The sequence below is a fragment of the Phalacrocorax carbo genome, chromosome 12, assembly GCF_963921805.1.
Source record: "Phalacrocorax carbo chromosome 12, bPhaCar2.1, whole genome shotgun sequence".
NCBI lineage: Eukaryota > Metazoa > Chordata > Aves > Suliformes > Phalacrocoracidae > Phalacrocorax > Phalacrocorax carbo.
Genome location: NC_087524.1, coordinates 23,664,439 through 23,690,482, shown reverse-complemented (window position 1 = coordinate 23,690,482; position 26,044 = coordinate 23,664,439). Strand labels below are relative to the sequence as shown.

The following is a 26,044-nucleotide window of genomic DNA, read 5'->3' as shown; positions in this document are numbered from 1 at the left end:
GTTAATAAATTATTTGAATATATTTCAAAGGTGCTGAGGAAGATCTGACGTTAAGAACCTCCTTATATGGGTTACTATTCCACATACATGCTGATAAAGCTGACTGGGAGGCAGCATTGGAAGTCCTGGATGAAGCTATTCAAGTTTTGCCTCAGACAAGAGACAGGCTGTAAGTTGCTTGACTTATTTTTATTAAAATAAGCATCCTTATTCTTGAGAAGTATAAAACTCTATCTTTTTTATTTTGCATTGGGAAAATAGTATGAATACTTTATGGCAGTCTGCCAGTTCTTGTAACAGAAAACAGTGTTGAGTCTTTTCAGTGAAAAAGACATATATTGTCAGTGCTTCTTACCATTAATCTGTTATTAATATTTGTAAATGTCATTTTTTGTAAAACTTGTGTATAAGTAGTATCTTACTTTTCCAAGAAAATAGGCACATGAAATGTGGCTATATAGCAGAAACTTTAATCTTCCTAGCTGTAAACCCATTTACATTAAATGGAAACTGAATTTTCTAGGGAGGTGTTTACATAGTCTTATCCAAGTTCAAAGATTTCTGCCCTTTTATGTCAGTTTATGAACTTTACGTCTCTGTAAGATACTGATATGAAGTGGTTATATCTATCTTAGTCACGAAGTTACTTTACAGCTACAGATGCAAATAATTTGCAGGTTTTTTGCCCTTTTTCTAGCCTGATTTTTAAACATATGGCCACAGCCAAGGCAGGACTGGGATGCAATTTTATGATGGACATTCAGAAATTCAGAGATGAAAGTGAAGATTATTTGTCACATATGTGGCGTCATTTGGTAACAGTCTCCAGAAGTATCGTTGGACAGTCAAGCTGTTTTCAAAATGCAATCATTGCTTTACAGGTTTGTCAGTTTTTACTATATGTTCGCATGCTGATAGAGTGATGTTTCTCAAGTGATTCAGGGGATTGTAAGTTCTGTGAAGTTTAGAACTGAACTGGTAGGAAGGCCATATTCTTTACCGTTACTTTTTATAACTTTGAAATTTCTCTTCAGTTGGAAAACTCTGTACGGTTGAATCTTGGTATCCAGTAAAAGTCCAGTTGAATCATGTCAAAGAAAAACATCTGAGTAGCCAATTGCAAGAAGTTTTGATAAAGAATTAACTGGTAGAGTTTTCTGTTACATTCCGTTTAGCATAACTTTGCTTATGTGATGCAAATAAAACTGCTTACTGTCAAATTATTTTTTTTTCCTTCTGTTAAGACTATGTTGAAATTTTGAACATAATTTTTGTGGTTTACATCACCAAATATAAATAAACTCTTCCTTTATTACTTTTATAGAAACAAGAAAATGAGTGGCAGAAAGTTGATTATCTGATGGAATTTGCAGAATGGTTATATTGTAACCAGTTTCCCCTCAATTATGTTATTAAACCTCTGGACTGGGTGGTAGATCTCTTGCTACATATGAAATTTCCTATGCAATCCTCACAAGAAGAAGGTATGTAAAAGGTGTATATCCTTCAGAGGAATTTCTCAGCAGCAAATGCAAGGGACATTTTTAATTTACAACTTAGTTACCACAAAGAAGGGTGCCAGTTTGGCTGTACTTTCCCCAGTATTCACTGTCATTTGTTTAGTGCTAGCTTAACTCTACCTGTGAATTGCGTCGTGCCATGGAGACCTACCGTCAGTCTTTTGGTGTAAGAAGATAACAGCTCCTATCTGATGTAGGGATTCCGGAGTTGTAAGAATTGACCAGAAGGCAGCGCTGGGCAGTTTGTTTCAAATGCATCCTCAGGGAGGGCCAGACGTAGCTGTAGGAAATAGCTTCTGTGCCAAGATTTGGATACCTATGTCCATTGCTCTTTCCTTGGCTTCATCTAGTATTTTAGGATTTATTTTTCCAAAATGACTTTCTGAGGGATGTATGCTTTCAAGTACTTATGTAACTGTGTAAAAATTATTTGGTCCTTTGCGTCCTCTTGCAGTGGTATGCACTCGCTGACCTATTTTGGTAGGATACCCTGTTACTTAATTGGAAAAAAAATATCTAATTTCTGGAACAATACTGTACTGTGTGGTATTGTTCAACATCATCTCTGCTTTTATTTTTGTGTGGATAGATGAGAGATCAGACAAGTACTTCTGGTGTTTGCGCTGAAAAAGATAAATGTTCAGTGTCTCTAGTATCACACATTTGATTGAAGTCACAGTAGCAATATTCTATTCATACTTTTAGTGGTTTTGTTGGGTTTTTTTACAGCCCTATGGCAATTTAAAGCTTGTACTTGTTTGTTAATGATCTTCCCACCCAGTTTCACATGGTTGCTTGTGATTACTGGATTTCTTACACCACCTATGCTTGAAGAAATTTTTTATAAAACTTGTAATGGAAACAGACATAATTATAGTAGAACAGCCCAGATCAGAAGGGATCTCAAAAGATCATTTGGTCCAACCGTTTGTGGAAAAGGGAGCCTAGATGAGATTATTTAGCACCCTATTCAGCTGTGTCTTGAAAACCTCCAGTGATGGGGACTCTGCCACACCCCTGGGGAGGTTGTTCCACTCATAGATTGTTCTCATTGTAAAAAATTTCTTTCTTTTATGAAGATTGAAACCTCTCCAGGTGCAACTTGTATCCATTGTCCCTTGTCTTCTCTGTGTGGCTTCTTGTGAAGAGAGAGCATCTGTCCTCTTTGTAGCTGCCCTGTAAGTACTGGAAAACTATGACGAGGTCCCCCGAGCCTTCTCTTTTCCAGGGTGAAAAGACCTTAACTCCTTAAGGCTTTCTTCGTAGGGCAGGTTATCCAGCCCTTTGATCATCTTTGTGGCCCTCCTTTGAACCCTCTCTGGTCTGTCCATGTCTGTTTTGATTTGTGGGGACGGGAACTGGACACAGTACTCCAGCTGCAGCCTTATAAGCACTGAGTACAGTGGGTGAGATGGTCACACCTCTATCTCACCTAGTAATGCCTTGCCGATGCAGCCCATGATCTGACTAGTCTTCATTGCTGTAGCAGCACGCTGCTGACTCATGTTTAGCTTGCTGTCCACCAGGACCCGGGTCCCTTTCAGCAAGGCTGCTCCCCAGCTACACAGAATCTAGTCTACTGGGCTCTTTGGTTATGTTGTCCCAGGTGCAGGACCTTGCACTTGTCTTTGTTAAGCTTCATGCTGTTCTTTCTAGCGCACTTTTCCAGCCTGCCTTTGTCCCTCTGTAAGAAGGCTCTCCCTTCTGACATGTCCATCTCCCCACCCAGTTTGGTGTCATCAGCAAACTTGTTGAGGGTACTTTCAGTCCCATCATCCAGATCATTTATGAAGATGTTGAACAGCTCGGCTACCACTCCCTTGGGGACCCCACTTGTGACAGGCTGGCAGCCTGATTAAAAACCATTGATCACCACCATCTGAGTGCAGCCTGTTAGCTATTTCCTGCTCATCTCGCACACCACCTATCGTGTCTGTATCTTGCCATCTGTGTCTTTTATTATGAAAGAAAAAAATCAATCTGCTGAACTGTCCCTTTCACTAACTTTATACTGTGTTAGTCACGCTCAGAATTCCCTCCATTTGCCTGTTACTTTAATAACTTCATCTGTGACAGTCATTCATAGAATCATAGAATCGAATCATAGAATCATAGTATGTCCTGAGCTGGAAGGGACCCGCAGGGATCATGGAGCCCCACTCCCGTCCCTGCTCAGGACAGCCCCAAATTCACACTGCGTCTCTGAGGGCCTTGTCCAAGTGCTTCTGGAATATCGCCAGGCTGGTGCCGTGATGCCTCCCTGGGGAGCCTGTGCCAGGGCTCCCCCACCCTCTGGGGCAAGAGCCTTTCCCTAATGCCCAGCCTAACCCTCCCCTGGCACATCGCCCTGGAGTTGGTCACCAGAGAGAAGAGACCAGCCCTGCCCCTCCTCCTCCCCTCATGAGGAAGCTGTAATAACATAAACCACATTGGATTATGACATAATCCAAGTGACGTAATCCGCATTGGATTATGTCATAGGTGTTATGTTACCACACTCTGCTTTATGTTTTAGAGCATCAGTTTAATGTTGAAAGAGAACTGTGTCTTTATAGTATTTCACTTTAAACTGAAAATCCGCTGAATTACTTGGTTTTGAATTTCAAGCAGAGTGGGAATTTCTCTAAAACATTGTAATTTCCTGAAAAATTACTAGAATTACATGGCAAAAAAGGAGAGGGTTGAGTGGCAGACGATCTTCTGTAGTTGCCATCAATAGCCATTAAGGTATCTTGCTACAGACACAGGGGTGAGCTTGAGCTATGTTCTAGACTCAGTTGACATTGACCCATCTGTGATTGGATTATTGCCTGTTTCTGTTTTGGAAATGAGTGCTGGCCAAATACTCTTCTTGCTGGCTAGGCTACTGGTAGTTAGGACATGGTCTTTGGTCACTGTAGAAACTATTATGTCAGGATCAAGAGGATTTTTGATTTGACTGCCACACTACTTAAGTGGCTGAAGTAAATAAGATAGGCTGTCTTTCCCACAGACTTATTTTCAAGAAGACATAGTTAAGTGTGCATGCTGTGGATTTCATTTCTGTGTCAGACTTACAGAATTTAATATATGTAACTGTTACATTATTCATTGTAAACATGGTACAAGTAGCATTGCATCATCATAAGAACATGATCTTCAGCAGATGGATTTCCATTTTTCTGTTTTTTTTCTATAAATATTTTCGTTTTCAGTTCAGAAATTTTAACTTCTGAATATATTTTTTAAATCCTGTCACTGTGAGCATGTTATTTGTTTTTTAACAGAAAAAAATACTTTACCAAAATTTTCACCTACAGAAAATTTGAAGATAGACATTGGAGCAAATGATACCATGCCCCAAATTAATTTGGAAGATTTGGGTAATATTAAACAATTGGAAGCTTTGTTTAGAGCACAGACATTAATGGCTTTAATTTCTGGCTGTAGTTCTCCTTTTCATCAGCAGCACTGTTTGATGGCATATGCTTGTATCATCCGTATCTGGCAGGTGAGATTGGATATGATATGATATGATATGATATGATATGATATGATAATATATGATATGATAATATATGATATGATAATATATGATATGATATGATATGATGTGATATGATGTGATATGATGTGATATGATATGATATGATATGATATGATATGATATGATATGATATGATATGATATGATATGATATGATATTCTGGCCAGTGTATTTCAAATTATCTTGTGTAATGATGGTGTCAGCTATTCACTTGATGTTTTAACTATGTCTTTAGAATTTCTGATTTTATGGTATAATTAGTATATTTTCTCAGGTTTAAGGATTAAACAAGAAAAATGTTCCTCTTAGAAACATAAAGAGACGTATTAAGGATAAAAGCAGTGGCCCAGTTTGTCTCTGGAGTCTGTTCATACATTTCATGCAAGAGGTTCTAGAATTTTGTATTTTTAATTTGTTAAAGAATCTTAGTGGCAGAATACACACTGAAGATATTGCTGACAGTTCTGAGAAATGGTAATTATAGATGGACCTTCACTTAGGTTGAATCAAAGGCGCCGTCATTTGACTGAAAGGAATTGTGTGACATAAATTAAATTCAGATGTTGATTCGTTTGTTAAGTTTTGAGAAAAATACAGGCAGTGTTCACTGATTATTATTCTCTAATCACTTTTTCCTTGTTTACAGCATTTCAAATTAAACAAATTTAGTTCATTTCTCATTGATCTGAATGTATAATTTAAATGGCTGTTGAGAATCATAGCAAAAATTATAGGAAAACAATTATATGTTAAATATGAATAAATCTTTGAAGCGGCTAAACCTATACTTGATAATAGTAACTCCACAAATCATTATAGAAACAATCTTAGTGCTATAGGTGGGCCATATCAACTAGATTGGTAAGCTATAGCTTGTGCCTGATTTTATTCCAATTCGCTGTAAAAGCCTGTAATTTGTTACCTCTGTGCTAATTATGATCAAGTTTTCATTGTGAAATCAGTTTAGACTCTAACATTTGATGGAAGACAGGAATTTCAAAAATAAAAATTGAGTATTGATATTTCCAGATTTTACAAAGCATAATTTTTAATATCCTGAACTTGACTGTCTGAGTGGTTTACTAGAAAAAAAAATCTGAAAGAAAGATTACTGTTTGAATAAACTATTAAAAATAAAAATTAAGAGCTAATGCAGCTGTCGGTGCCAGTTGTAGGACAATGACAGTAATTCTAAGAACTCGTGTTTACAGGTGAACAGTATGTGAGAAAAAGAATAACCATGTGGCATTAAAGGAATGAAAGTACTATAGGACAGCTTAACTTGTTTTAAGTACAATGTAAAGTGGACTTGACTGCAGATGTCCATTTGTAAAGCAGGCTCTCAAGTGTTAGGACTCCATAAATAACTCTGTAGAAGATATTAAAATGTTCTCTGAAAACCTGAATAATCCAAGCCAAATCAGTTGCATCTGATTTTTTTGAAGACGTGTTAACTTTCATTTGAAATTTTCACGAGGTGTGCAGCATCTAGCGTTATTTTTTCTTCATATTTTGTGTTCTACTCTTGATCTCTCCAGCAAAATATGTTCATCTTCCCAAATTAATGCGTTTGTTTTATTTTAGGTAAGATCAGAAACTGTGCTATTGCACGCACAGAGAAATTGTCAGTGGATGCTTTTATATGCTTAAATATTTAGAAATTTCTTTTATATAACATTCAGTAGTAGCTTTAGAAGACTAATCCAGAAGGAGAACAGGGTGGCTCTTTGCAGTCTTCTAGATTACTTTGATATGAAATTCATCCCTTGTAGAAGATTAAGCAATCTAGACCAACATGTTAAAAAAAAAACAGTTGAATTTGCAACCATATAGGTTAAAAAAGTAGCAGTAGTATTTATGACAGGAATGATGTAATCTTTTGACAGTTCAGCTGCTTAAGTGCATTGTCATGATCATCCTAAATGCTTGCACAAATAATGTGAGCATCTAGGAGTCTTTGAAATGTTAGTTTTCTGAAGAAAGCTCTTAGGCAAACATAACATGGTATGTGACAATTGTTAGTAGCTGTAGACAGTGACAGTGAATAATCATTATTACTAGAGATTGACGTTATTATTGAAAATTGAAAATAATTAATTATTTTATTATCTAGGTGTCATTGTCAGCATCAGGACCTATTACAAAACTATTATCAAAGTCTTCACAACTTAAAACTCCTCAGAAGGTACAATCAATAATTGCTCCTAAAAAAGAGGACAAAAAGAAAGAGAAACAAGTAAGAACCCCTTTTCCGTGGAATAAAAACAATCATCTCTTTCTGAGAGATGTTTTTCTGGGCTCATTTGTTAAATAGGTCAGGTGCTTTCCTGTAAAGACTCTCGTAACCTGTGCAGAATTTCTCTGTGAGTCTGTATATCATTCCTTCACTCTTGATCACATGGACTTGACAGGTCATAAATTTACAAATACTTTTTCTTTTTTTCCTTTGTTGCATTGATCAAAACAATGCTGTTTTCTAAAACCCACTGTCTAGAGGTCAAAAAAAAAAAAAAAAAGACAAAACTTCAAAGGATATTAAGCAGATACCTGTTTTTTTAAATATTGAATACCGACAAGAACATTAATTTGGCCTCATAAATGTCCTTATTTTTTATTATAGGTTGAAGTTTCTGTTGTGAAAGAGAAGCCTAAAGGGAAAGGAGCGGTTGACACCTTACCAGCAAATGTGGAAGAATGGGCTCATTATGACTGTCCCAGTGAAATCAGAGATACTTTTAAACAGAAAACAAATAGTTATGGTATTAACTGGGATAATTTCCCAAAACCTGTAAGTACTCCTCAAAATCCTAGAGCATTTATTATTTAAGAAAAAAATCAGTAGCAGAGAACTATGTTGTGTTTTGGTTTTTCTGTCTGTGCAATAAAGAGTACGTTCAGACAGCTGTCAGAAATACTTCCTTGTAATAGTATTTATTAATACTTCAAAAAGTGTTAGTCTGTCCTCTGCGTTCTGAAATGAACCTAATTTACAGAATAAAATTACTGGCTTTTTGTGTACGTAGCTGCTTTTTCAGCTTGAAAGTTTGTTTAATTTCTTTTTTTTTTTTAGTAAAGTTTGGCACTGAAGATGTAATCGTTAACTTAAAATTTATTCTCTACAAAATTATGTTTATACAGATTGAATTTTTTAAAATTCCTTTTCAGACTCGCACTTTGTATTTTATGGACCTTTTATCTAAAGAACTACAGAAAATTTTTTGCCCGCACTTGATTCTTCCCATCTTTCAGCTAGCTGAAGTTATTGCTAATGAGGTTGTGGAATGCAGAAGTCTGTCTGACCTCTACCACCTCAGGTTTGTATCCTTTATTTATTTTTTAAAAAAGAGAAACTGAATGGAGCGGACCATTCATTAATATTCACTAAATAGTAACAAGGCTTTTTGTGACTTGCTGTTTTATGTTTGTAATGTTTATTTCTTTTAATTCCTTTTTTATACATTTTAATAGAGTTTTGATTAATTGGCTTGCTTGTGGAATTAAAGCCATTAAGTTCATCTGTCATTAAACATGATCTCCACGAGGAAGGTGTACAAGATTATGAACTCAGGGCACTTTCACGTGAATAATTTTTGTAATGCCTTATTGTCACCTAACTGAAAAAAGCAAAGTCCAAAAAATTTTAAATAAATGTGTTACCTGTTAAGTATTCAAAAGGCTGATTCCCATCTTGCTTCAAAAATATATTCTCTTTAGCTTAAGAACCTAAATAAAAATCCCTAATAAGTGCATACCCTTTTATAGAGGGGTTTGCCTTTGTAACCAAAATTCTGTTATTTTTATGGATGATTAGCCTTTAAAGTTTTTATTTAAAAATATTCAAGATGCATGCAATGACAAATTATTGCTGTTTTAGTTAAAATGTTTCTTCATGCTTTTTTGAAATGTATTCTGTAATGTTTGCTTAAAAATCAACAGTTACAAGAAATAATTGTTTGCTTAATTCCCAGTAGTTTGTGAAATGCCACATAATGTATTTTTAAAATGCCTGAAACTGATCCCACATAACGGAATAGATAAATATTCATGTCTAGAAATGTATGTGTGTTTATCTGGATTGCCAATTGATTGCTGAGTTACTGTCTTACAAGACTAAATGTGATTTAGTAATAGGAAGTTGATTTGCAGCCAAGCTTTGCCACACAAATTTTTTTTGTTGACTCCTCAAGGTTTGTTTTTATTTCATGCTATTTTATTTATATCTATGACCTGATTTTTATATATGATAGGTGTACATGAATATATTACTCTTTACTCAATACAGAAAAGTAGGTTAGCACACATATGGGGTTTTTTGCATGCTGTAGTAAGGCCATAGTATAAATATTTTTGTACTTTCACTACATCATTTTTGCTGCTAAATTGGAGGGATACGGGTTTGATGGACGGACCAGGGATACTGGCGGATGCCACAGCATTGGAAGTGTTCAAGGTCAGTTGGATGGGGCTTTGAGCAACCTGGTCTAGTAGAAGATGCCCCTGCCTGTGGCAGCGGGGTTGGTCTAGATGGTCTTCAAAATGTGCCTTCCAACCCAAACCATTCTATTATACTATGACCTGTATCAATGGGTAATTTCAACTACCGCGTCTCCGCCCCACCCCCTTTTTTTTTATTTAAAATTTCTGTTATGGCTAATATTAATCAATACATAAAAAGGTAGGATTGACAAATGTAGAATGTATGCTTTTCATATATAATGTGTTTATTTGAAGCAACATATGAAAGGTTCTGATTGTTTCTTAAATATTTCTTCTTTTTATTTTTAGAATTGCCCTGGTATGTTCAGACCTAAAACTGAGTCAGGCATCTTTGTATCATGAGAAAGCTGCTGGAGAAGCGTACATTAGTGGATTAGAACAAGCAATGTATGTATTATTTTCACTACAGAGACTGTAGTTAGTTGGGTTTTTTCCCTACAGTTTATAAGTGTTGCTGGGAGGAAAAGTTATTAAAAAACATGATCTCTTAACACAAATTTGCTGTATTACCTGTGCCCTAAAATTCTGTGCACGATTGTTCTGTATCTATCCACAGAGTGAGTGCATGGTGAAGATGCCTAACACACTAATACTTCATTATGAAATACTTAAAAATATTTACTGAATTTACTTTTTCTTTCTTGTGATTTAGGTGTAGGCAAGAGATTGCACTGAAAAAAGAAAAAGAAGTACATGCTAAGACAGAAGAAAGAAAAACATTTTTTGAAAATGCTGAGCTCAATGGGAGCAGGGATGAGAATATCCTTAATTCAAGTGAAAAGGTTTTCGTTAGTACTCCAGTTTCTTTAATAAATTACTCTCCACTTTTCTTTTTATACACTTGCTAGGTTGTTTTTGAATAATTTTATACTTGAGAAATACATGACCACCAAAAAATCATTAAAAATACGTACTACTAAAATTCTGCTGGCAGGCATCAGCTGAATGTGAGCTGGGTTTGCTTGGCATATTATTTGTATTGTGGAAGTATGAGAATAGAATCTGTATTCATACAAAGTAAAATTACTTCTCTACGAATGGAATTTGGGACTAATGCAAATCAATGGAAAAGACTAGGAAGCAAAAAAGACATCGTATTCGCTCTCTTCCTCCTCTCTCCATTACATCACTGGATACTGTTTTGCTCCCTCTTATACATTGTTTTAAAGGCATACAAATATTTCAGCCTTGTCTTCTCTGCCTTTTCTTTAGGAAGGTAATTCCCTTACTGATATGCTTAAAGCTTACCTCTACTTTCCTCTTTATTATGGCAATTCTGTCCTGGTTTGCATGGTATCATTTTGTTCTCTTTGTATATTTTTCCATTCTTGTGCATGTAAAATATCTAATTCCTCTTCAGTCACCTTTTAGCTCTTGCAAATAGTTTTTCTTTTTGATTGTTTTAGTTGTTACCAAGAATCAACTTATTCAAACAGTAGCAGATCTGAAGTAATCTGTTCTAAAATTATTTTTAATAGTATATACTTAACAGTTGAAAGCCTTTTGAGGATTATAAAATTCAAATCTCACAGTAAACCTGTTCTTCCTGTAGTATAACATTGAATTTTGAAGTTAGAAAATAGAGCTGCACTTAATATGATAGTTAATAACAATTTGTATTCCATCTAGTTTAGTTTTGAAATTTATGAAAGTGTAATATTTTTTTATTTTTCAGGTTTTTGAGTTAAATGCAGTAACAGGAAAAGGACTGAGTGCACTTTCTATCCCTTATTTGTGGATAGAAAAAGCTGAAGTACTAATTCAGCTAGGCTTGTATCAACCAGCAAGATTTCTGCTTTCAGAGGCCCATGCTGCAACTCAGGTACATCAGAAATAAAACAGAAAAGAAAAAAAAAAATGTAGGAAAAATATTAATTTTGATGCAGTTGTTAGTCATAATAATAATAATCAAACTGCAAGTCCAGACCTTCCCCCCCCCGCTCCCAAACTTATGTCATTTGAGTGTCAACATATATGAGACGTACATTTAAATATATGGCACTCAAGTCTAACTTTATGGGTATTGTCTCAAGATTGTTTCAACTTGTGAAGTAGCGTCAGCATCTCTGTCTGATTTGCAGTGACTTTGGAAGATGTAAGCATGTCCAAACCTTGTTTTTTAAAATAGTTTAGGGACATTCAGTATTTGCTCGTAAGAGGAGCATTTAGCTCCATCCTCTCAAAACAAAATTTTGAATTTTGTTACCGTTTGACTGCTAGCTGTGTTTTGATAAGCAGCCACTGACACTGAAATGGTGACTTAGAATTCTGGCAGATCTGAAATAAGTGTCCATATGTTCCACCAAACAAATCCATGTCGTCTCATTATTATGAAGGTTTTACATTAAAGATATTCTTTCTATATATTGTTCTCCATTATAGCTCTCTTCTTGGTTATGTGGGTTACTGAGACATAATTATTGCAATAAATCCCTTACTTTTTAAAAAATGTAATTGTTATCCTGTTAGTCCACATAATAATTTTTCTCATGTAAGTAAAAACTGCCAATGTATATTTAGCATGAATCACAAATACTTTGAATAATAATATATTAATAATATATGTCTCTTATTAAAGCATGAATTTAGTATTGTGCATTGGGAAAAGTTCAAAAGACATTACAGGGGACAATACTTTTAATGCTATAATTTCTTACTAGTATACTGTATGTCTGCGTGCTAGTATACTATCTATACCGTACACTATATTTGTCTCTTTTACTACTAGTATATAGTTTATATTTAAATTTACTGTAAATGTAAATTTGCTGGAGGTCTAGTGTATCTAAATCCCAGTTCACTAAAAAATTTTTCAGCACCACATTTCTTCGTCAGATACTGACAAATGACAGCAGATACATATGTACTAAATAATAGCAGAAAAATAGCTTATCTGACTTGTGGGGTAGAAGATATGGGAATACAAAGAAATATAAAGTATGTTTGAAGATTTTAGTTTCTTGATATGAAGTAGACACTTTATGTTTTTGAGAAAAACAAAGTAATATAAGGAGTTACAAATAAATTCTATAGATAATTGAGGAAATAACCACTCACTTCTTATTTCTGTGTCTGTTCATAAATTTAATCTAAAATATTAATAGAAGAAAATATGAATAGCAGTAGTGGATCTTTTGTATCTAGGTCACATATCTTTCTTCCTAGGAACTAGGGGCCCTGTATGATGTGTCAAGGTGCTTGTACTTACTTGCTGTATTGGCTAACCTGGAAAGAAACCACGGACAAGCTAAGGCACTCCTTGAGAAGGCACAGCTTCTAGGAGGAAATGAATGGTTTTGGTACAACAGTACTCTTAGTCTAATAGAAGCAATTCTAGAGGAAGAGGGGGAAGGAAAACAGAGCATGGTAAGGAATTTTTGTTGGTTTGGTGGTTTGTTTTGGATTTTTTTGCAATGGTGCCCCTCTTTCAGTGAAGAGAAATGTTACAGCCTTTGCATTTCAATAAAAGCAGTAGGTGTTAAATGCAGTTAATGTTGTTTTCTCGGTTGTGCATTCAACAAACATTAATTACAGATTCCAGACAGATGCAGGCCAGTAGGAATCAGATTTTACCCATAGAATTTTAGGACGTTTTTATGATAAGCTGTATATCCTGCTACTGAAATAAGAGCAATTGTAATCTAGTATGTGTAACTAAATCCCAGAGATCTGATTCTCTTGGTTAGAATGCTTTTGAACTCGGACAATTCTGTTAACATTGATGTGTTTATTTTCCATATTTAATAAAGATTATAATTTTCAATATTATTTCCTAGTATGCTCTTTCTTTTCAAATTTTTCAAATACTTTTACAAATATTATCTCTAGATTCTGAAAGATACTGTAAGTATAATATATATATTTATTAAAAATCTTTTCCTATTTGACCCTTAACATTAAAATATCCATTTACGGTTCAACCCTTAAATTTCATGAGTTTCAGCATAAATATAATCTTGTGTCTGTGATGATCTTTCCTTTATTGATAATCCGTGCGAGTCTGTTTCGTATAGAGGGATTATTTTGATTTGGGCTGAACTCACATTTACAGTCATTGAAGGGCAAAATACCTGGTTACCAGTGAGAGTATTTACTAAGGTTTTACCAGTAAAGCTATTGAAATGTGGGCGGTGGGGTTTTTTTTTCACCTCCACACATCTGGCCAACATGAAAGCAGCAGCAAAATTTTTTAATGAGAACAAATCCGTAGATGAGGTTTTTAATTTAAAACTATTAGTTGGGGATCTCTTTTACATCCCCAGGTGTAAGGTTTACTTGTGGATTAATATGCTAGTCAGTGTAAGTAGGGATGCAGGAATCTGTCCCTAAGAGGATGCCTGTGAAATGTAGAATCAAATTACTATTTAGGTTAGAGATCATCTGGTCTAACCCAGACAAAGTAAGGGCAATTTTAAAGTGCAATCTGACTTTTTTGTTGAATCAAGTTGCTCTGGGCCGTATGTGCCATTTTTCAAATATCTCCAAGAATGGAGATTACACAACCTTTCTTGCCCCTTGTTATGCTCCTTTCCCCTCCACCCCTCCCACACTACCCCCCAGAAAAAAAATTACTATGAAAGTGGCCAAACACTGGAACATCTGTTAATTCCACTTTTTCCAAGTTGGGTCTGTTGCATCTCGTTCTTTTGCTGTGTACCTCTAAGATGAGTCTGGCTCCATCTTCTCTCCTTGTGTGTACGTGCTCCATTCACTTAATTGTAGCAAAATATCTGAATATGATCATAACTCATACTTTCTAGACTTACATACAGTTGTCAAGAATCCGTCATCTTGAGGAATATTAGGGAAAGATACTTAATGTTTGGCACAAAATTTAAGCTTTCTAAATTGATGTTTAATATTATACACAAACATTTAAAATGCAATTATGAAATTTCTGATATTACTCGCAGGCTTGTGAGATACTGGAACACACTGTAAATGTGCTCAGATCTACTTTACTGAAAAGACCTAACAGGCAATCAGAGTTGGGTTTTATAGTTGCATCCCTTGAAGCCAGGTAACTGTCTTTTCATTAAAATATGCCCAGCCTCTACTTTGTAGATACTTTGCAAATATATGATTTTTGCAATTTATTTTAGTGTGGTGCATTCTGTGGATTCTCAAATATTTTTCTTCTAAGTAATTTATGTTTCTTCTTTATTTAAATTTAAATTTCCTTTCCAGTCTCTTCATTCTTGTATGTAGCCCTGCTACCTGTTAAGTTAGTAAGCTAGTTCAGACACCACAACCTGTTGTGCATAGTTTGTGGTGTAGGTTACCCAAAGCAGCAAGATACATTCGCTGATGCTGAGGTATCTGTTTGAGCACAGATATTCCCACAACGCTGTTGTAGTCTACAGTATTGACCTACTTCTCACTGCAATCCAAGAAGTCTTTTTATGGTCAAACTAGGCAAAGATTTTGGTTACATTGAAATCCAAGCACAGAGAGCTTAAAATGTGTTGGTAAAAGGAGAGAAGTACATAACAGTTACATTTCCTTCTGTCTTTCCAGAAATGTGAAGCTTTTGGATTAGAAAGGGAAGACTATTGGTCTTCTCAGTTCAACTATATTTAAAAGACTGATTAGGCCCAGGCAGTTTCAGTAATTAGATACATAGAACAAGTGACACCTCAATTCTAACCTGAAAATATACTATTTTGATTATTTTTTTTTCAGGACCTACTATTACTTGCAGACCACAGATTTAAAGACTGAAGAGGCATTTTCTAGATTTCTTATAGTTTAGAGCAGAGAAGATTATGTCTGTGTTCAAACACAGCCAGTGCTTTCTGACTGCTATCTTGTACTTAATTTTTATTCCTAGGAAAATTCTCATTCAGATACATTTTGTCCAAGACTGTATGACAATTAATGCTAAGTCTTGTCGGTTGCCACATATACTACAGGAATCTTACACTAAATTGGTTCAAATTGAGAGGGACTTCTTTCGTTTTGGGCATAAAAACTGTAGCGCTGAGATTCTGCTAGAATGTGCAAATATCCACAGGTAAGATTATACCTCTGATGAAAAATTTCATTTAACTAGTCCACTAAGTGTATTGTTTGCATTTTTACAGTCTCATTAAAGATGGAAAAGAGCAGATAATATTGTCAGGCTTTATATCTTGATGTTATACATTTACTTGCATTCTTGCCATGTTCTGTGTTCAGGAAAAATACTGTAGAATAATTATTTTCACTGAAGGCAGAGTTAATCTCACATGATACTAGTGATTTTTGTACTGGTTTTGAGGTCAAAACAAACTACCAAGGTCTCTAAGTCAGCTTTTTGCCTTCCTATTTTAAAGGCATTTTGGCAGTCACACCAATTATTCTCAAGTATTTATAGGCTTTTACAATTCTTACTGTTGAAATGGTTGTCTAGAAATTGCTGTAATAGCAAAAGTGCAAAACACAGTATACCTTGACTCCCAGCTGCTTCTGAGATGTCCCCTTAAAATGACTGAGATACGTATTTTGTACCTGGCTATTCTGCCGTTTTGTTTCTGGTGAATATGTACTCTAAAATATCTGCCTTTCTTTTTGTGTCTTGGCATCTTTTTGTATTGCAGCAGTACAGTTCCAAGAATAAGACCTTGAAAAAATCACGTGAATGTTCACTTTTCCTATTTGAACATTTAGAAAACACATGTACACAATTAGCCTGTGTTATCTATTAATCTATTAATCTAATGGTTTTATTAGATATGTCCAATAGTGTTGATACCATAAAAACAAACACTTTCTTATGTTAGTTCCTTTGGGTCTGTGGTGTTTGTTTGTTTTGTTGTGTTTTTTTTTTTCCAGGATGATTGCTAAGCAGGGAAGAAACAAAGCAGAAAAACATAGTCACTATCTAGATGCTTATGACTTAGCACAGAGGGCAGTATCCAAAACAGAGGAAGTGTTTCATAATGTTTGTAGCTTATTTGCAGTTAATGAGGTATGAAGGTTTTTTTTTTCTACTGCTGGAAAATAAATCTAGTTTGCTTGTACTATTCACTCATTCTTGGAAGATTCTTGGAAGTCCCAAATGCAATTATCTTCCTGTAGCGATAGGCATTGTTTGAATATAGAAGGAAGCATGGCATGCCAAAAGAATTTTCAGTTCAAAAAGGGAAGAAGAGAAGCAGAAATGAGAGGATTTGTTTGGTCTTTGTCAATTTTATTTAATTCTAAAATTTCTCTAATAGCTACAAAAGAAAAAGTCTAAACTTGGAGATGTTCTCAATTCTCTAAATACCTCAAGTTTAAAATACTCCATAATAAAGTGTTTATTTCTCAGGAGACAAAAAAGGTTACCCAGAACATTATGTAAATAAAGAAAACCTGTCTTCAAAATAATGTATTTTGGGTAACGAAAGCCTGCAGCCTACTTTGCTAGTGTGCACCGTTATTATTCTCTAGCATCCAGCTTTTTAAAAATCTTTTGCCTTTTTTAAAGAGCATGTATTTTTGTGCAGCTACCGAACCCCATTAATATGAAAATTCTGGTGTTATGTATGCATTCGTAATGTCTTTGGAATTAGGTAGTTGTACCAGGTAGATAAAACATGAAAAACAAAAACCCAGTAACTCTTTTTCTATGCAGATACTTTGATTGCTTTGTAACGTATTTGACATTGAAATGTACTTTTAAATTACTGAAGTATCTTCATAACAATATCTCTGATCTACTGAGGTGATATTGTTAAAACGTTTGTATTGGTTAAAGGGAATACAATATTCTAACTTCTTATCAGGTAAATTTGCAAAAATATTTGAAATTAGAATTCTACTTTTCTTTCTTTTGTATTTCAGACTACAAATATTAGTATCCCATTAATGAGGCAACTAGCAAACAGGAAAATAAATCTTGTAGAGATTCTTTTGGATATTTTTCATCTTGTTATTACTGAGAAAGAGCTTAAAGTGGAAGAAGCATCATCTCGTAAAATTGTGGAGGCATTCGTCAGGGGAACAATTGAAGATGATGCAACAGAACGGGTAATACAAAATATTTAGTCCTATAATTTGCATATAAAAGGTGTAACAAAGTTTCCCAGGGATGTTGTCCACAGCAGAACTTCTTCCACTGCTGAGGAAATGGGTCCCCAGACCATTCATGTAGTTTTGCAGCAAAGAAAGTTCAGGTGTGTGGTTTTTGTCTAGGGGATGGTTTTTTGGGGATTTTTTTGCTTTGTTTTCTTGGAAAGATTTTGTTTCTCAAATGCAGAGAGATAAAAACCACTAGGAGTAGCAGGGAAATTACTTGAGGCTTTATAAATGACGGAGAGTTTTTTGCATTATTGTCTCTTCTTTGTAAAACAGTTGGTCTTAAGCAGAACTGAGCTCATGAATAAGAACATAAGACATGCCCCGCTGGAAGACATCAGCAAATTTTGCCCATTATTCTGTCTCTGACAAAGACAATAGGAAATGCTGTTACTGGAAAGCACGGTATCCCCACTGTTCTCCACGGTGGCCTCCCCTTATCCCATGTTTTCCTCAGCACTGATTGCCTTTTCCTTATGGATGTTACAGTGTACTTTTTTTTTTTAATCAACTGTTAATTAATTTCCATATCTGTTAGAGACAGCTTGCTTGTGGTTGAAAGTGTAATTGCATTTAACAATTATGTTTGTATGTAAATACACATTACACTTTTTTTTTAAAAGTATGCTTCTGTATCTATGGGTATATATAAGCAAATAAGATAAATATGTATTTTACCAGGACTGGAAGCATATGGAATGCACTGTGGGTCATATTACACTGGCTCAGTTAGCAAATGTACAGAATCTCTGTAAAGGCTGTCCTGACATCAAATCCAAATGCCTATATCTCACTGGAAAAACTCTTCATTTACTTGCTGTTAACATAGATCCTGTACATTCAGAGATTTACTGGAAGCCAAATGTTATGGTATGCATTCTTTTCTGCATTTAAATTCATTCCTATCTGTAAAGTTTGTCTGACGCAATATTATTTTCTGTGTACACTTGTATAATACTACTCTTTTGGTTAGAGCTAGGTTTTACATATTGCATTCAAGCCATAATAAAAATATATACTGAACCAAGTAATTTCAGAAAAATGCTTCTGCCTACATGCCATCCTCATGTAGATAAATTTTTGATTCATTCCTGGGGTATGCTAATTACAATATTTTCAAAAGAGAGAGAAAAATGCATTCTTGAATGCTTTAAAGGGATAGATATGTTGGTTTCTGAATCTGTGCAAACAAGAAGTAATCACTTGTAGATTAAAAGCTCAGATTCATAAATTCCTTTTGCATGGTAGTAAGAACACCATGTAAGAAAAGGAAAGTTGATTGGGTCATTTTAAATTCAGTGATAAAGTGTTCAGAAGAAATTAACTGAGGACAAATATCAGAAAATCAAAATCTTGGAAGTTGGGGGGGGGCTTTTTTAGTTTCTATAGTCATATTGTCATCATAACACGTTAAGAAATTTTGATGCCTGATAATATTGCTAAACCTCTCACCATCTAGGCATTAATATAGTGAGATGAATTCCATTTTCACCTAGACTTTTGCAAAAGAAATTAAGCCAGACATACTTAATGGAATGATTCATTGTTCTTTTTTTATACTGTGATGAGTAGGAAGAAGCTAAATTAGACATCGCAGAAACTTGCCTGACTTCAGCAGAATGCAGTGAACAGGAAGTGACAGACAGCAGTTTACTGACTAATAAACGTCAATATGATAAGTATAGGAGGAAAATACAGGAATTAAAGGTATATTAGCATATAGGCTTACATTAGAATTTGAGTGCTTCCCTTTTATGGAATAATAGTCACCTTACTGTATCAGTTCTGTTTGAACTGATAATGGAAATGTTTGTAACATAAATTTAATCTTACAAAAGAAAAAAATCTCCAGAACACCCCCAGAAAAACAGCTTTCCATCACTACTCTGCTGTGTTTCTCTGTCCTGCCCCTCAATGCATGCTGTGGGAGCTCCTGACTGAGCTTTCTCAGTTGCTCCCAGAAAGAAATAATTTCTCCTTAAGTGGTTTCCCACTGATTAAGCATGTAGCAGCCAGGACAAGATGAACAGGCAGCTTTTTCTTTGCTTCACAGACATGCCCTTCTAAGAGGCAGAAGGGGAACAAAGAAAGAAAAAACTTCTATCTCAAAATATTTATAAGATTCTTACAAAATTTAATTTCTGTTGTATGGTGAGCTGATCTCTGTTAACTACTGAGTTCACAGCACGCTAGGAATTGGGAATGTACAGTCTGTGTGGCTACTATAATCAATAAATACCTGAGATAAGAGATTTGTGTGTTTATTTGTATTAAACATCATTAACTGTCAATGGAAACAGCTGTACTAAGACTTGACAGAAAATTCCTGTGTTCGGAACTGCTTATATTGCCTGGACTTTAAATACTGTTCTGCTGAGTACACTTTCTATGTTGAAGAGAGTATCTTATTAAAACATTTATTTTTTTAAAGTTGTATAACAGATCTTGGTGTCTGCCTAATGATTAATCATATTTTGATCACATGTTAAGTAAATGCCTTTAAAAGGAGAAAAAGCATTAAAATTAGTAATGAAAAAGTAATACTTACCTTTTCTAACACACTAGTAATCTGTATACATTTAACAAATATTTAATATAAATGCGTATTTTAATAGAAACCTTTTTATTTTTATCATCTAGAGGGAACATACGTTGGCTCAGAAGTATCTTTCTCAATCCAGTGAAGCTTTGCTACAGTGTATGGGTATTGCATTCAGTCATAATATTACTGATGTACTGGCTCTTGCTAGTTTTGAAATGGTTGAATGCTTTCAACAATTTGATCCAGTTTCAACTAGCCAGTTTTTGGCACTTCATCAGGTAATGCAGCTAATGTATTGTGCTTCTTTCCAGTATAAAAAGGGTGTTTTAAGTTACAAAAGCAAGAATGCCTATTCATATAGCCTGAAAATTGGTCACGCAGAACACAGTGTACGGATACATCTAAGAACTAGGAAGTAATACAGGTAATTAAATATAAGATACATTTCCTGAGTTCCAAATGTTTGATCACTGGCTTTTTAACAATTCTAGTATCTGTTTTTTGACTACATTTTCATTGATGATTGTATACACAAAAAGATTTTAGTATGAATAAGTTACTATCATGTGATTAGCTAAGGTAAGATATTAGCTAAGGTAAGATACTACCACAAAATACAGTTTCATCCTTCCCTAACAAATAATTTTTAAAATGTTTCTCTGGATTTTTCATTCTTTATTTTGAAGTAGATAGGAAAGGTTGACATTCAGTTTGTCACATCAACACCTATACAGCGTGGTCCCATAGATGGCTCGAAGGTGTATGAATCATTCGTGTGAGTATGTGCCTTCATCACAGAGAAAATGAGGGGTGGCTTTAAGCCTTATATTCCCTACATCAGGAACAAATAATACATACTTCCTACATCATCATCGCTGTTGTAGAAATACAGAAATGCACCTTATACTTATTTCCTTCCTGCCACATCAAGGCAATCACAGGAAATTATGACAGACAGTAAGCACCTGCCTCTGTGTCAACACTTAGATTTGCAAATACCTCCACCCATGGGCGGAATGGACTAGGTAGGTCTTTTGATAAATCAGAAAACAGCTAATACGAGCTTTTGTGGTTCAGTCCTGTATTCCTGCAGCACACCATATTATTTATGGTTTGCTGTCATACTTGTTAGTGAGCAAGCTAAGTACAATACATATCAAGACACCAAAACCATAAGTAGTCATGTCTTTTACTGGGCAAAAAATTCTGCCAATTCAGTTACTGTGCTGCCCATAAAGGTTTGTATTTAAAAAAAAATAAAATTAAGATGTCACTCCATGTCAATCGTAAGCCTTTGTTTGGAATTTTTGATTAGGTCAACCAGGATGGCATGTTTTTTTTTAATGTGATAGCTGTATTGAAAGAAATAAAAAAAATTGCTTTAGCTCTTAGGAAGCATTAGTTCAAAGGACAGCGTTGGTATGTTTGCTGAAAGAAAAGGATATGATACCCTTTATATTGCTCTTTGTAGGAAGTCTGTTAAAATGTGTGATGTGGTGGCTGCACAGTAAAAGAAACACTTACTGTCAACACTTACTTGAAAGGCTAAGTTCAGAACGCAGGCATTTACCTTTCCATGTAGACCTTAGATGACTAAATGTGGGAACATAGATGATAAAAGTAGACAAAGAAGTCAATTCTAGCTATTCATATTTAAGAAATCTTCATAAGTTATTGCCAGACTGTGTACATTAGATCATAAACACAAATAGCAGAAAGGCTTTTGTTAATCCATCTCACCTTTCAAGCAAGAGACTTCTTCTCTAACATACAGGTATGTTGTAACAAACATAGAGTATATATGTATATTATTGGGGGTGGAAATAAAATTTTTATATCTCTTTACAGAGCTGTTTGGCGTCTATGATGATGAAGAGTATCCTTCTAACAGCTACATCTAACACCAGCAGCTCTCAGCTGGCAGCATTACTGCATCTTCAGAATCATTTAAAACAAAACAGAAACACAAGTTATCTTCTGAAAAATGTAGAACAGCAGCTGACTGCTACTTCAATGGTAACTTTTTAGGATGCGCTACTTATTAGGGGCTTTTATCTATGTTATATTAATACACACAGAGGGACATATATAAGCAGTCATCCATAGATACATACCTATGCGGACATATATATCATTTCAGTTATTCCTGGAATTAAATAACATTTCATCTGTTTTCTTTAAACTCTATTAACTTTTTGTTTGCTTAATTTGAGACATGGGTTGACTTGGTCATGAATCAAAATACATTTTCATTAGCAGGGTATGTACTGTCCTGTGGTTTTGTTCATGCTAGGTTATCTGTGTGGCATGAGCTATGTAATTTAGGTCAGAAGTGAGATTTTGGTGTCTATTTTATATAGTCTTTTGGTGAGGTGTCTATTCTTAACAAAATTGTGAAGGACTTCTACAAATATGTTACAATGAATTATTCTGCTCCCTTCCTTTGCTAATATCCTGCTAGGGTTTGATAGCATATTAACTATATGTTATAGTGTAGTGGCCAAAAAAGTCATGTTGTTATGAAGAGTGGTCTAAGTTACAGTATTTGAAATTTGTTCTAAATAATAAGTTCTTCTGCACTGCACAAAAATCACAGAATGGTTGAGGTTAGAAAAGACCCCTGAAGTTCATCGTGTCCAACTCCCCTGCTCCAGCAGGGCTACCTAGAGCCAGTTGCCCAAGACCATGTCCAGATGGCTTCTGACTATCTCAAAGGATGGAGACTCCACAACCTCCCCAGGCAACCTGTGCCACCGCTTGGTCATCCTCACAGTGAAAGTGTTTCCTGTTGTTTGGATGAAGCTTCCTGTCCTGGCATATATGCTGAGTGTTTGTTTTGGCTTCTTTCTTTTTTTTAATATTAGCACCTTCTTTCCTAGAACTATTATAAAATTTTTGACAAGAGAACTGAAATTGGGATTTATAAAATCTATGAAAATAATGCTACTTCTGAATTATTGTGCAGGCATGGAGGAATCTCTGTATTCCTGTTGAACATTTTAACATAATGGATGAATTGCCATGTAATTTCAACATAATTATTCTCCAGCATTCAGAAGACAGGTATAAAATTTCATCATTTTACTTTAGCGTTCTATTTGTTACAAATGTAATCTTTTTTTTACCTGTAAACAATCACTATTTTGGTTGTTTATTGCCTTCTAATTTTGGTGGACTTGTGTTGTAGGATAGTGAACAAATTAATATATAAATAAAACTGCCTGCAGCTCAAAGCTGTACGCTTTCTGTACTTTTGATTTCCCTAATTATCTCTCAAATCTCCAGAGGTGACTTGAAAGGTTTCAGGCCATTCTCGGTATCCTTCTAAATTCTGTTAATAGTTTCTAGCTCTTATTGCTTATGCTCTTGATAATGTTAGGAGAGGTCACATTTAGCTTTATAAAGCCACAAATGGTCTCATTACTGCAGCCTAATTAGCGACTACTCATAAATTCAGCAGTAGTGACTGACTATGAGTACCTTCACCAGTTGTGAAAAGTCTTAAACAATTGTCATGGAACAAATAACTAGATACATAGCAATGAAAGAACTTTCCTTACAGCTCTCAGTTCGTTCCAGTTATATTTTGACCCCCGAGGTGGGAGTAAATATTGCATCGTGAGAGTTTTTGTGAGCACATTAAATTAGAGGGTAATCATTACTCATCTAATAAATTTGCTTCATATAAACAAGGCTGAAGAGTCAAATAATCTACTCAGCAGTTTTCTGCTTTCCATAGATCAAATTTGTACAGTTCATTGATTGAGATGCCGAAAGTAAGTACTGCGCAGCAAAAAGGAAAGCCCGCTCAGGCAATGGGTAAGTGCCTCTTACATTTAAGAGGAAAAAATCATTGCACTGATGTTATCAAAAGGCTCATATCTTTCACTGTTGCAGTCAGTAAAATTTTAAAATAATTTTTAAAATAATTTAATGTTTATTAATACCAGAGGAAAGTAAATACCTGAATACATGTGTTTCATTATCAGATATAATGTATCTAGTCACAATTTACAGCATTTTTGTTTCTTTTGGAGGCTAAAGTTGTTATAGATAAGTAATTGTAGAGATTCTTTTCATTGTACATTTATGTATATATTTTTTGCTAAATATACATAAAAACGGATCCTTCATTTTCAAAGAATAACATGGCTTTAGAAATTTATGGTCTCTGTACAAGCATTTCTTCCAGTACAAATATGACGTCTCAAAATTAGTCTTAAGATGGCGTTATCCTCCTTTTAATAGTGCAAGCTAAAGTTTCTCGAACTCCTGTGGATCCTGGTACATTTTTTATTTTGTTGGAAAAAGTGCATCTTTACAAGCAGCAAAAGATGAAGAGTCATCTCAAACAGACTGTCATTCAAAACTTGCAGGAGTCTGTCTCCAAAACAGATGTGGTAATATATTTGATCACCTTATCTTTAAAATAGAGTGAAAAACATGCACTGAAAAACTATCGTAAACACTCTTTATGCAGAATTTTCAGTTTATTCCAAGTGTAACATCCCTAGTCTTCACAATTGCTAAATGCTGCGTACTCCGCTTCAAAATTTAATCTTACTGTGTTATTCTGTTACTGTTTTCAGTGTCATTCAGCAGCTGTGAAATGTTCAGTTGTTTATCAGAATTGAAAATTGATGCAATTGAGATCTATTGACTTGAAAATGTGCTGTACTTCTAAGATTTGCATTTGCAAATGTACATTGCCTTTCTTATCACATGAAAGCCCCAGCCCTCCCAAGAAAACAAATGCGATCATAGATCTCAACCCTTTAATCAAAATAAAACTATCTTAGCCAGAGATTTATTACTGATTTCCAATACAAAACAGTTTCTTTCTAGGGCACGCAATATCCTTTCCACTATAGCTGTTTATTTGGACACAGTTGATCCAAGTCTGTTAGTCACATAATTTTGCTTCAAGGACACATCTTGTTGGAATTGCAAGTTTGTAGCTATGAACACTCTTAAATTCTAGATGGTAAAAGTTTTTGGTTACTGTTAGAAGGCTCAGTTCCATAAGGACATTGTTTTTCACAGTCAGTGAACACAAGCTGTGTAGCCTGAAGGCGCACCGGAAAAGCGTGCGACTTCACATAGGCTTTTAAGCCGCACGGTGACAGAAAGTTTTCTACACGTGAAATGTGCAAGGCTACATCCTATTTACTTTCATTTTGGCTCCATTAGATAAAATTCAGGTTTTTCAATATCAATCAAAATTCACTGTTGAATATAGCAGATTAACAAAAGCGGGTACAGACTTATTTCCATCGTTAATATAAAGGTGAAAAATATAGATCATATTGAATTTTCTGTACAAGTTTTCATTGTTTTAATTGCACAACTTTGACACATCTGGTTCTTGAATTATAATTCTGTTTTATTCATTGTGTTAGTTTCTTTCAGTTAAAATACCCATTACTCTAGATGGTTGAAGTGTTGATCAGTTTTTCTCTTGTCCATGGCCAGAATTTGTTGTCGTGGCATTATGTAAAGTTTGCTGTAGTTGAGTAAGTAAAGAAAAAGGTGATAAGGTAATGTCAGGTAGAACAGACAAAAAAAAAAAAACCCAAAGTGGCTTTTTAAAACGCGTGTGCATTACAACTTTCAACAATTACGCATGCAACCTGCACAGAGCCACACCAACAGTGCTTTGAATGATAAGTCCATTCATTAATAGCAACGCTCTTCACCATTTAGTTGAGCTTGTTCTTCCAGTTAGTGTTTTTATGTTTATCTATATTGGCTTTTAGGAGCTTCAGTTTTTAGTGTCGTCTTCTCCTACATGACTCTTCTCTCCTTATCTATTTTCTTCATTCTGTTTAGTTTTTTCCAAAATCGGCTCCACTGATCTCTCTGCACACTTTCATTTGCTTCTTCTACATTCATCTTGCAGTTTCTGTTTACTTCTCAAAG

The 26,044-nt window shown here is 34.9% G+C and overlaps 1 protein-coding gene across 20 annotated transcripts in view; it reads left to right on the top strand.

Annotated features, from left to right (window-relative positions):
• The window catches only part of CFAP46 (cilia and flagella associated protein 46), a 90,900-nt gene that overhangs the window by 49,007 nt on the left and 15,849 nt on the right, over window positions 1-26,044 (top strand). For 16 of the 20 annotated variants that reach the window (XR_010375030.1, XM_064464451.1, XM_064464443.1 and 13 more), the window contains 22 exons: window positions 31-169; window positions 698-881; window positions 1,325-1,484; window positions 4,787-5,010; window positions 7,160-7,282; window positions 7,667-7,834; window positions 8,212-8,360; window positions 9,832-9,930; window positions 10,196-10,331; window positions 11,219-11,365; window positions 12,709-12,909; window positions 14,457-14,563; window positions 15,374-15,556; window positions 16,357-16,492; window positions 17,350-17,535; window positions 18,265-18,453; window positions 19,156-19,290; window positions 20,224-20,403; window positions 21,974-22,141; window positions 23,091-23,188; window positions 23,865-23,944; window positions 24,374-24,525. Coding sequence is in view for 18 of the 20 variants with exons in the window: in XM_064464451.1 (XP_064320521.1) it covers window positions 31-169; window positions 698-881; window positions 1,325-1,484; window positions 4,787-5,010; window positions 7,160-7,282; window positions 7,667-7,834; window positions 8,212-8,360; window positions 9,832-9,930; window positions 10,196-10,331; window positions 11,219-11,365; window positions 12,709-12,909; window positions 14,457-14,563; window positions 15,374-15,556; window positions 16,357-16,492; window positions 17,350-17,535; window positions 18,265-18,453; window positions 19,156-19,290; window positions 20,224-20,403; window positions 21,974-22,141; window positions 23,091-23,188; window positions 23,865-23,944; window positions 24,374-24,525 (3,344 nt within the window). In the remaining 2 variants the exon portion in view is untranslated. Of the gene's footprint in view, window positions 1-30; window positions 170-697; window positions 882-1,324; window positions 1,485-4,786; window positions 5,011-7,159; window positions 7,283-7,666; window positions 7,835-8,211; window positions 8,361-9,831; window positions 9,931-10,195; window positions 10,332-11,218; window positions 11,366-12,708; window positions 12,910-14,456; window positions 14,564-15,373; window positions 15,557-16,356; window positions 16,493-17,349; window positions 17,536-18,264; window positions 18,454-19,155; window positions 19,291-20,223; window positions 20,404-21,973; window positions 22,142-23,090; window positions 23,189-23,864; window positions 23,945-24,373; window positions 24,526-26,044 lie in introns of those variants that run through there. The other 4 variants (XM_064464445.1, XM_064464444.1, XR_010375031.1 and 1 more) reach the window with 4 other exon arrangements.